Source organism: Magnolia sinica, chromosome 3, assembly GCF_029962835.1.
Source record: "Magnolia sinica isolate HGM2019 chromosome 3, MsV1, whole genome shotgun sequence".
NCBI classification, from domain to species: Eukaryota; Viridiplantae; Streptophyta; class Magnoliopsida; order Magnoliales; family Magnoliaceae; genus Magnolia; species Magnolia sinica.
In genome coordinates, this window is record NC_080575.1 from 5,532,285 (window position 1) to 5,543,739 (window position 11,455).

Sequence of the window (11,455 nt, forward strand, 5' to 3'; positions counted from 1 at the left end):
AATCTTCTTAGGCAGCAGAAGTTTTAGATCAAGCTAATATTTGTGTCTTCCCTTTAGGAGTTCACTGTCTCCACTCTTTCCTATGGTGTAGTCCGCTTGTTATTTGGATATTCTTCAATTTTGGGCTCATACCCTTAATTGATCTGGAAAAACGGATGGACGGTGTAGATAAGACATAGGCATCTTCGGTGGGCCCCATAAAGTTTTTTCAGTACGCAATCCGCTTCCATTCGAAGTACCAAAGATAAAAACTTATCTTTGGTAGTTCACGGACTACAGTAAGAAAAGCTCAACATAACACGCTCGAAAAAAGAAATAAAAAAATAAAAAAATGAAAAAATAAAAACCACACGTCGTCATCATTACTGATTTTATTCTTCTTCTTCCTCTCTTCCCATTGACCTTTTTGCCCTTCCGCAAAGCTTCTGTAGCTCTCATGGCAAGAGAAGAAGAAGAAAATAACACATATATGAAAAAAAGGAATCGAACCCATTTCTCTTTAATGGAATCCACACCCAAAAATCTTCAAAACAAGATCACAGAAATTCAAAAGTTGGAAAAAATCAGCTAAAAAATCTCATAAGCATCCGTTCTCCACCCGGTCGAAATGCATGATCATGCCACCGCATTTCGGGCATTCTACGACCGTTTTTGGCAGCATGAAATACATGAGGCAGCTCTTGCAGCCCGCAACAACGAGAACATGGTCTTCATCGTAGCGGAAAACGTCCCTTGTAGGAGAAGAAGTAGAAGAAGCAGATAAACAAGATCCTCCTCCTCCTCCCTCGCTCTCTTCCGAACTATCTTCTTCCGAGTAGTAATCTCTTTCAAATCTCGCAGCTTTTCTTGGGTCCTCTTTCGCTTTCATTCCGCTCCTCCAGTTTATGTAGTAAATCTCTCCTGTCTGAAGACAACCCACGAAAGAAAAAACACCCAGCAAGATAAAATATCAAAAAACAAGCAATGTTAGAAAATGAAAAACCCAGAAAAAATACCAACCAGCTTTTCAAATAAACCCAACAAATTCCTGAATAAAAATGACCAAGCAAAGGTAATAAATCTCAAAAATACAAAAATCGATTGCTTCCTCCTTTTCATAGTTGGAAGAAAGAGAAATTTGTTAACTCGACAAAAATCCAAATAGCCCAAACAAGAGATAAAAATGACAGAAATGATTCAACAGAAACAAAAAGAACATCCTTGTTTTTCTACATTTACAGAAGAAGAAGAGCTTTATTGAGGTAAAAAAAAACCCAAGAAAAATACAAAATAATAAAAACCCAACCAGATAAAAAGTTCAAAAGATCAACACCTAAAAAGAAGAAGAAACCCAAGATAGCCGTTTTGCCATCTCCCATATTTTTATAGAGAGAGAGAGAGAGAGAGAGAGAGAGAGAGAGAGATTGGAGTAATGAATACAAAGACAAAAGAAGCAAAAACCCAAAAAGCGACGACGCCCATTCGAAAGAGAGAAAAAAAAAAAAAAAAAAGAGAGGGGATTTTGCATTTATGTGGGGAGGGGCATTTTGGGAAACCTTTAAATCGAGGCATTGCTCCCATTGATAAGGAAGAGAGACGTGGGAATTGAGTTCTAAAGTAGCTGCCTCAGCAGCAGCAGCGGCAGAAGGAGAAGAGGATGATGACGTGGACTCGTGTGCCTGAGGAGAGCTGGAGGAAATCGAGCAGTTCTGGAGAGATCTCGCCAAAGATGCCGTTATCGTCGCCATGTTTGGAGCTGTCATTGAAATGAAAAGAAGAAGAGGAAAGAAAACAGACGGTAGAAAATGAGAGGAGAAGAGAAGAGAAGAGGAGAGAGGTTGGGTTTTTCTAAAGAAGAGAAGACAGAGAAAATAAGAAAGGGGGATTATAGGGTCCTGAATCCTGATAATGAGACATGCTACAGTGTTCTTTGAGCAGTATAAGTTATAGTGCTCGTTGAGAAGTATTAGTTATAGTGATCCTAGCTGGGTTGGGACACTTATACAATCCAATACATTGATCTGGACCGTTCATTGGATCAATGTACATCAAACCAACGTGAAAAATATTAACCATTTGACTGATGGCCTTTAATATGGACGGCCAAAATTGTTTACACAAAAATAGGCATAATCATCCATTTAACCTGTAATGACCCGAGATTTTGGTACATGCACAGCTGCATACACATGCATTCATCTTAGCATACATGCATCCACCACCCATGCATCAATGCATACTTGCATCTTTTAATTTATACAAGATGTGACCATTAATATGGATCAATTTGTCAGTGTAAACCATTAAATTAAATTGTATGATTTTAGTGTGTATATATGTACTTGTGTAAGTGCACTCCTTTCATTAGGTCAAATCTAGCTATGCATCACACATTTAACTCACACGTTCGTTCATCGTACAAAGTATGTGATCATCTATTCATACATCCATTTTTAAACTTTAGTTCAATTTATTAAATCATTAATTTAGACCGTATTCATACATCCATTTTTAAACTTTAGTTCAATTTATTAAATCATTAATTTAGACCATTAACCCATCAATTTATTTATCTAATTGAAAAAAAATACATCTTTCACTAAGCTAAATATGAAAGTAATCGTACATTAACCTATACATCAAATTGGACTCCTAACCGTCTAATTATTTACTTATATCTCAATCATCCAACCATACATCGTACTTGTATCTGCCAATCGAGCCACCTAAACACAAATTAAACCATCAACTTGTAGCTTGTGGAGTATATACTTCAAATCTAATAGTTAGTTTCCATATGTGTCACACACACTCGTTACATGAGATCATGAAAGAGTAAGAGCCGTTGAAATCTATTTTTGCCACCTTAGGATGATATATGACAATATTAAGCTTATTGGATAGAGTATGTCGAGTGTAAGTTGGGCATTAAGTTTCATTTCAATCCGATGGTCCAATCTTGAGATATTCACAATTTAAATTCGTGTACAAGAGGAGCTAAGAGAAACCCAATGTTGTAAGACTCTGTCCACTCAAACAACCAACCTTTAAAAAAGTTAAATTAAATTAAATTAAATTAAAAATTTTAAAAACAACCAACTCACCAAGTTTCTCTGTCTAATTAACATCACTTCCCACATTCTCCACCTTTTTTACCTTTTCCATGCAGTGGGTCTCAAACCCATCGCATTTGACCACCCACCATCACAGTGGGCCCTAGAGTAATTGAATCTTAGCCATCCTCATCTCATTGTTGTGGGACCCACCAAATCTAGAGTCGTCCACTTGAATGGATCTTAGCTAGGGAAGTTTCAATGTAGGTTTTTCCTAACCGTTCTTTAGGATATGCGACCCATTGAAGTTTTAGATCTGCTTCATTTTATAGCTTAGGTCCAATCAGTATCCAGTAAAACTTTTGATCGGGGTAGATTTCTATTAAACATCTTGGCGGACCCCACCTAGCCATTTTCGCAAGAGAGAAAGCAAAAGGATTCAACAGGTAATCCACGACTCTCACTTCTCCTCCTTTTCCTCCTTCAAAACAGGGTAGTCACATTATTACAATGACGTACCACCGCAAGTGAATCACCCATCCATTGGGCCATGATTAACATTTCAACTACTCCATAAATTACGCATGCATTATGAGTAGGAAAAAATAATAATAAATAAGAGAAAAGAAAAGAAGTAGAAGACAGAGAATTTGTGTGTACAGTGGTGAGGTTGAGCATGGGTCTGGCGTGCAACGGCAGGGCTTATCTAACAACCTAAGATTAGGTGGGTAATCCTACTCAATTATGAACTTTCTAATTTTGATGTATTTTTGATATTTAGTTTTGAAATAATTTTCTTTTATTAATATTATCGAATTCATTTATACTCGATGTTTATGTTTTCAAATTGTAATATTAATTAAATTTGATTGATTTGTAGAGTTTAATTATATTCTAACATTATTATTAAAATTTCATTTTATGTGTATTAAATGAAATTAATCAAATTTAGATTTTAATTCTAAGTTAGACTGATTTAAAATTTGTTTATTTAGAATAAATATTAATTGCTTTATTTCTGTGTTTAAAGAGAGAGAGAGAGAGAGAGATCAAAAAAATAAATAAAAATATATATTAAAAAAACAAAGCAAAACAAATAAAAAAATACAAAATAAAATAAACAATTTATTTAAGTTTATATTTTAATTTAGAAATTCTATAAAATTTTTTGTTAAGATTAAAAATTAAATATGAGTTATTCTTAAAATTTAAAATTAATTGATAGGAAAGTAAATTATTAAAAATAGATTAAGTTCAAATTAATTTATGAATTATTTAAGTTAGACATAATATAATATCTAAAGATAAATTTTATTGTTTTATGTCAGAATTATTGAATTTAACTTGGAATTAATTTTAATTCAAAATTAGAATTAATAACTTAAATTAACTTGCAAATTTTAAGCCTTTATTAATATATGTATTTAATTTCATAAGTAACAATTAATTAAATTAATTAAATTAATCTAGATCGAGTGTAATTTCAAATGTTAAAACGATTAATTAACTTAAATTTAATATATGGTGGTTATGATTAAATTAGTCCTGCGGTTAAATTTAAATTATAATTTTTGAACTTTGAGAATTAATATTAATTATACTAATTAGGAATCTAAAATTATTTTTAAAGTTGTATGAATTAAATTAATGTAAATTTAAATCTAAGATGACTTTTGAAGGCTTTATAAAATAAATAATTCAAATTCAAATTTTAGTTATTTGGTGACTATTATGAACTTTGACTTATATGATTATTTAAATTAATTAAGTCAAAATTTAATATGATCAAACATTAATTTTTATTCTAATTTAAACTCTAGTTTAAGTTATAATAATAATAATTTAAATATAGGGTACAGAGAAACTTTTTATAAATTATTAAATAGGAAATTAAATTTCGAATAAAATAATTTATTTACATTGCAAGCAAGTAAATAAATTCAAAAATAAAAAATTTGAGACAAAATCGGTATTCCAGCATTTTTCAGGAGTTTCTTTGAAAAAATTTCAATACTATTACAGAAAATAGCCTGACATTTCAGTAAAATTTCAGGAACTAATTTTAGACAACATCGAATTTATGCACCTTATATAGAACATGCATTATAGCGTAGAAATTTGATTTATTAAATTGTTTTATTGCTGATTTTAGAATTGTTCATGTCATTCATACTCCTCTATTGATTATTAAATTGTGTGAAAAAAAGTATATTTGTATCAGCGAATAGGCCGATCGTGTTCCTTTGGTGAAAGACCCTAAAGTTAGCAAGTAGAGCAATTATGTCCCTTGGGTGAGAAACAAAGCCAGCAAGTAGGGTAATTTTGTCCCTTGGGTGAAAGACCCTAGAATCTGTTGGATCTTTTGGAATCTTCTTTGTGTACGGTGTATGAGTATAATTGTATGCATGGACATACGTCAGAGGTACAACTGAAGCAATAGTTTGACTAGATAATGTATAAATGCGTCCCTCACCACGAGGTATGATTGCTTGCTTCCAAGTGTAGAGGTTCGTAAGTAATATCCTGTGAATACAGGATCGATTCCACGGGGAGATGAATTGCAAGAAGGAGAAAATCAAATGTAAAACTAACTAAGTAATAAAAACTAAACTGATGATTTGATTTTGAAATTTTTGAATGGATGTAATTCAACTGAATTAAAATAGCACCCAAGCTTCAAAGTTCCACACATAAGTTAATGTTCCAAAATCATGATGACTTGGATAACACAACTAAGATCTGAGCACTATGGTCAGCCTAATCGGAAAATAAAACAATTTAAATATTTTAATAAATGATATAAAATATTAGAAAATCATGGATTTGCACCATTGATATATATATTCTCAAGCGTCAGTGATTTTAAGAATTCAATATCAATGAGATAATGAAAATCAAAGAAATATAACAAGTTAAGAACCTCTCCTATCTAGGAAATCTGATTGATCTAGGGCATCAATGTGAATCTCATATGATGGAAACATATGGATCTCACGAGAGGATAAAAAAAAAAAACCTAAACAATAGATAACATGCATACACCATTCTTCTCATTATTAAAACAATCAATCATCGTAACTTAAAGCATTATTAAACCCATGTGCTTCCCTTCTAGCATGGGTTAAAAGGAACTTAAAAAAATACAATTAGAATAGAGAAAGAAAGCAACAAGAAAAAAATAAATGCAAATAGAAAATATCTAAAAGGAAAAAAAAACAACTTATACTTGGGTCCTGAAAATTCAGAGCGTTACAATAGCCCCTATGACATAATCACTTACATCGCACATTAGTTCAAAAGGAAGTGTCCGATCTTATGGACACATGATAGGTGCAGTGGTAATGGATGATTTAATTTTATTAAAGACACTTGCACACTCATTTGTCCACTTAAATAGGACATCCTTTTGAAGAAGATTAGTCAAGGGTCTAGTAATGACTCTAAAGTCCTTGATGAATCTTTTATAAAAACCAGCGTGCCCTAGAAGTGACCTAATATCTCTAACAATTCGGGGGATAGGTAAACTAGCTATAATGTTCGGTTTCGAGGGATCTACCTCGTTTCCATTTTTGGAGATAACATGGCTCAAAATAATTCATTTTGAACCATGAAATGACATTTTTTTCAATTTAAGACAAGATGCTTCTCTTCACACCTAGATAAGACAATAGATAAATTGTTGAGGCATTCCTCAAAACTACTCCCAAATACAGAGAAGTCGTCCATGAAAACCTCAAGAAACTTCCCAACTATATTTGAAAAAATACTTAACATACATCGTTGAAAAGTTGTTGGGGCGTTATACAATCCAAATGGCATCCGTTTGAAAGCAAACATGCTAAATGGATAAGTGAACATAGTTTTCTCTTGGTCTTCCAGGGCTATCTGTATTTGGTTATATCTGGAGTATTCATCAAGAAAACTATAGAAAGAGTGACCTACTACTGTCACACTTCAAACCCAGAAATCGGGCTCACAAAATTTTTGATTGTCGAATCCAGTGCCGACAGCCTCCGTAGTACCCCATTCTCAGCTCCCAGCGCCTATATGTCAAATTCCAATCTTAGGAACATATAAGGAGGATTTTCCAATGTACATTTGTCTCTCAAGAAGCATAACCACAAGTATACTCAAATCACAAAGGCAACATCATCATCATATATCCACTATTATAAACTGAAATGGCCTAGCTATACGTTCTGAGGGGGGTGAATAGGACGATGCCAAAATAAAACTTTAACAACGGAATAAAGAAAGATAGATAGCTGATTGCTTGCCTCCAAGTGCAGAGATTCGTAAGTAGTATCCCGTGAATACAGGGTCGATCCCACAGGGAGATGAATTGTAAGAAGAAAAAAATCAAATGCAAAACAAACTAAGTAATAAAAATTGATCTGATGATTTGATTTTGGGATTTTTGAATGGATGTAATTCAACTGAATAAAATAACACTCAAGCTTCAAAGTTCCACACATAGGTTAATGTTCCAAAATCATGAGGACTTGGATAACACAACTAGGATTTGAACACTATGGTCAGCTTAATCGAAAAATAAAACACTTTAAATATTTTAATAAATGATATAAAAGATTAGAAAATAATGGATTTGCACCATTGACATATATTCTCAAGCGCCAGTGATTTTAAGTATTCAATGTCTATAGGATAATGAATATCAAAGAAATATAACAGGTTGAGAACATCTCCTATCTAGGAAATCTGATTGATCTAGGGTAAGCCCATCCATCAATGTGGATCTCATATGATGGAAACATATGGATCTCACAAGAGGATTAAAAAATAAAACCTAAATAATAGATAACATGCATACACTATTCTTCTCATCATTAAAACAATCAATCATCATAATCTTAAAGAAATATTAAACCCATGTGCTTCCCTTCTAGCTTGGGCTAGAGGGAACTTAGAAAAACATAATTAAATTGTAGAAATAAAAAGCAACAAGAAATAAAGAAAAAATTACAAGTAGAAAAGATCTAAAAAAACAACTTACAAAGCTTTAATAAAAACTAAAAACTCTTTAAAAACCCTAAATTTTGCTTCGAGATGCCTAGAATAATCTTTAAGAATGCCTTAGGAGGCTCTATTTATAAGTAGGGAACTTCAATTTTCGTATAGAGTTGAAAAACCCTAGAAACCGTCTAAAATACACGTATTTTTTTAAAATAGACTTCTCGCTGCATAGTTCATTTAAAACAGACTTCCTGCTGCGCAGTTTTTTAAAATAGACTTCAGAGCTTTAGAATACATTTTTCAGGACAATTTCAGGATTCTTCACTTCAAATCTTTGATTCTTTTCATTTCTCACTTAGCTTTCTTGGATCTTTGGCATGTAAATTCTTCAATCTTGGTCTCCTAAGATCCATCCCTTGCCTTAGTGATTTTTTAGCATCAAATTCTTACTTTTTAGCACCCTTTTTCAATTCAAGCTCTTAAATTCACCATGCAACACATACATGAGTAAAATAGAATATTAAGATGATTTATGTTCATAAAACGAAGATATAAATGGAGAAAATTATGCAATATTTGAGTTTCAACAATAACCAAATAAACTAAATCAAATCACAATGCTGAAATAAAAGCAACCTCATTAAACAAGTATTGAGAGGTTGATACGAATTCAGTTCTAAGGACAACCTTACACCATAAAAATCAAGGGTTTATGGCAGGACAACCTTATTTCTAGAACGTCCTCTGTATCAATAACTCAAATCGGAGAGGAATAAATAAATAGAGTGGAATTGAAATAAATTGCAGGAATTTAAAACTAAATTATTACAACATTCCCACTGTGCTTGAAATGTAAATATAACAACATTCACATCCACACATACATTCCACAAATTTGAATGAAAAGAGATATAAAACTTAAGCAAGCATTCAAATCACAAGACAAAGAGTTATAGTGGTTCGCCTGTATGTACACCAATTGTTCAACAACAGCCACATAGCGCTACTCCATTCCTAATATCCTCATATAGGTGATATCAGCCTTCACTATCAAAAATAGGTTTTTCAGGTTCACTCAAAACCTTCACAATTGTGCTTTTCTCTGTGGGCTTACACAATTAAAAAACCTCTCTTCTGAGTTTTCCTGGCTCTCCTCAAATAACCAATATAATGAGATTTTTCTGGCAAATCCCAAAAGAAAACCAAATGAAAGTAAATTACACAAACGTAAAATACCTGACTTTCTCCTTCGTTGTAGCAGCCTAGAAGAACTAAGTCGGAGTAGAGATTTGAATGCCAAAGTTTAATGTCTAATACTCACTTTATAATGGTTCTAGGTTCTAATAGATTTTAAATTAAACCAAATTGGGCGTAGCTCTATTTGATTTTGATTCCAAGAAAATGGAATACAACAATTTCTCAAATAAGAAAAGCTAAAGAAAGAGAATATGAAATATGCATACTTAGCTTAAAATGGAGCACAGACTTATCTCTCAAAAGGCCAAATTAAATTAGCTTGAAATTCATTATTTAATTCTGAGATTCGTGCTCTATTTATAGGTGAACAAATCACGTCTTCGACTGGTTTAAAGACCTCTACGACTAGTCGTAGAACCAACAGATATTTAAAAATTCGGGCGTGAGAAGATCTGGCGGTTTCATGACTGATCTTAGGTGATCTACGACTGGTCGTAGGTTGCACACAACTAGTCGAAGCTAGCCGAATTTTAACATTGTATTTTGAGTCGTAGGTCTACGACTGGTCGAAGAAACAGTCGACATTGTTCATACGACTAGTCAAACAGTTCCTAAGACTAGTCGAAGCCTAACAGAAAATATTCGAATTTTGCAACAAACTTACTACTGATCTAGAAATTTCTTAGACAGGTCGAAGCAGTGCTAGGACTAGTCGAATAAGGTTCAGGACTAGTCTTAGAACAGCCTAAACTCACTTATATAAAATATATGAATTATGTATCCAGAATGACCTACTCTAAAGGTCAACCTAAGGTCAGTCATACCTCAATAGTGAAGTAAGGACATTGAATATAGGAGACAAGTGACCTTTGAAAGTAGTGAAGCTTGAAGTCTTGATGAAGTTCAAACTTGAAAGCTTCTTGAGATCTTGAGGTTGAACTTGAAAGCTTCTTGAGATCTTGACTTGTGAACAGTGCTTGTCAATCAAAGCTGAGCTTAAGTAAAACATTATTCTTCACAAATGCACGCTTCATAACAGTGTCTTTGGCACCATAAATTTGACAACAAAAAGGGGCTATAAACTATAACACTTACAATGTCCTCCTTTGTCAAATTAGTGACAAAACACACTTCTAAGATATGTTACATAACACAGAATATCTGATTAAAGAATCATGCACCAGTTGTTATATCATGCACTAGTTGTTATTAACCGACATATACAAACATAATCCTGCAAACCTGTAAATCAATATTCAACATAACATACAGTCCACTACTGCACATACTACTCCCCCTGAATAACATCCCCCTGAGTAACATACAATGCTACTCCCTCCTCATAACATAATCATTAGACACATCACATCCATATCCATTCTCTCCCTTTTTGTCACAATAGGACAAAGGAGGCATAGAACAGATGGCTAAAGAGAAATAAGTAAAGAGATATATGAGTGGAAACAAGACAAGATATGATTAACCAGTATAAACAGTTCACATAATCCATAAACTGAGCTAAGTCAAAGATAGTTACAGTCTCAAAAGCAGTTAAGCTAACACAAGAGTAATAAGTTATAACAGACCAGCTAACAAAAAAAAAAACTAATCTGAGCCAGATGAAGGAGCAGGGATGGAAGGATCAAGTTGATGCATGCTCTTGTTTAAGCGCCTAATATATTTGCGCATATACTTGAATTGTAAATCATAGGCAACAGACATGTTTTCCATCTTAACATTCATATTCTCAACTTTATCTTCCAATGCACGCAGACGTGCATCAAACTCAGAAGGCTCAAAATCTTGATCATTTCCAGAATCAGATCCAAGTTCTTCAAAAATATCATCCATGTTGATATCAACAGGAGGAAGATCACTAGCTTCTTCCCCATGTTCAGCTTCAACATTGCCACCACCAATACCTTGACAAGGAAAGAAATCAAGCTTCATCTTATTGATATTAGAATTGTTAAATATCAGATGATAGATAAGGGCTTCTCCAACCGACATATCGACTAACATATGCGTAGCCAACACAGTCATCAAATATCTAAAAGGAATGTCACTGTGACCAGGATGGAGTCGAAACTGAATAATAGAGTGACAAATCAAGGATGCTAGACAAACATGAGCACCGCTAGCAACAACATGAAGAACACGGAACATGAAGTCAATTCAAATTTATTACTCGATTGAGGATACAAGTTAGACACAAAGATTTTATGAAGAACTCTGTATTTGGGTAACAGATA

General features: G+C 33.1%; 1 protein-coding gene across 2 annotated transcripts; it reads right to left on the reverse strand.

The window, feature by feature from the left end:
• Nucleotides 1-470: 470 nt before the first annotated feature.
• LOC131239372 (protein CURLY FLAG LEAF 1-like) lies at nucleotides 471-1,926 on the reverse strand. Of its 2 annotated transcripts, XM_058237050.1 has the most exons (3): nucleotides 1,871-1,926; nucleotides 1,536-1,737; nucleotides 471-904 (listed from the first exon to the last, which is right to left on the reverse strand). In XM_058237050.1, exons 1-3 carry the CDS (start codon nucleotides 1,894-1,896, stop codon nucleotides 578-580), a joined length of 555 nt encoding a protein of 184 aa, XP_058093033.1. In that variant the 5' UTR covers nucleotides 1,897-1,926; the 3' UTR covers nucleotides 471-577. The 2 variants fall into 2 exon arrangements, with proteins under 2 accessions (XP_058093033.1, XP_058093034.1); XM_058237051.1 differs by lacking the exon at nucleotides 1,871-1,926 and having other exon boundaries at nucleotides 1,536-1,756.
• Nucleotides 1,927-11,455: the final 9,529 nt, after the last annotated feature.

What these genes read in the sequence shown, in the direction of transcription:
- LOC131239372 (XM_058237050.1), bottom strand. Translation starts at nt 1,896, where the DNA reads ATGTCTCATTATCAGGATTCAGGACC. An exon ending in CATTATCAGGATTCAGGACC is followed by an intron (nt 1,738 to 1,870) that starts CTATAATCCCCC and finishes CATTTCAATGAC; the next exon opens with AGCTCCAAACATGGCGACGA. An exon ending in AGCAATGCCTCGATTTAAAG is followed by an intron (nt 905 to 1,535) that starts GTTTCCCAAAAT and finishes GGTTGTCTTCAG; the next exon opens with ACAGGAGAGATTTACTACAT.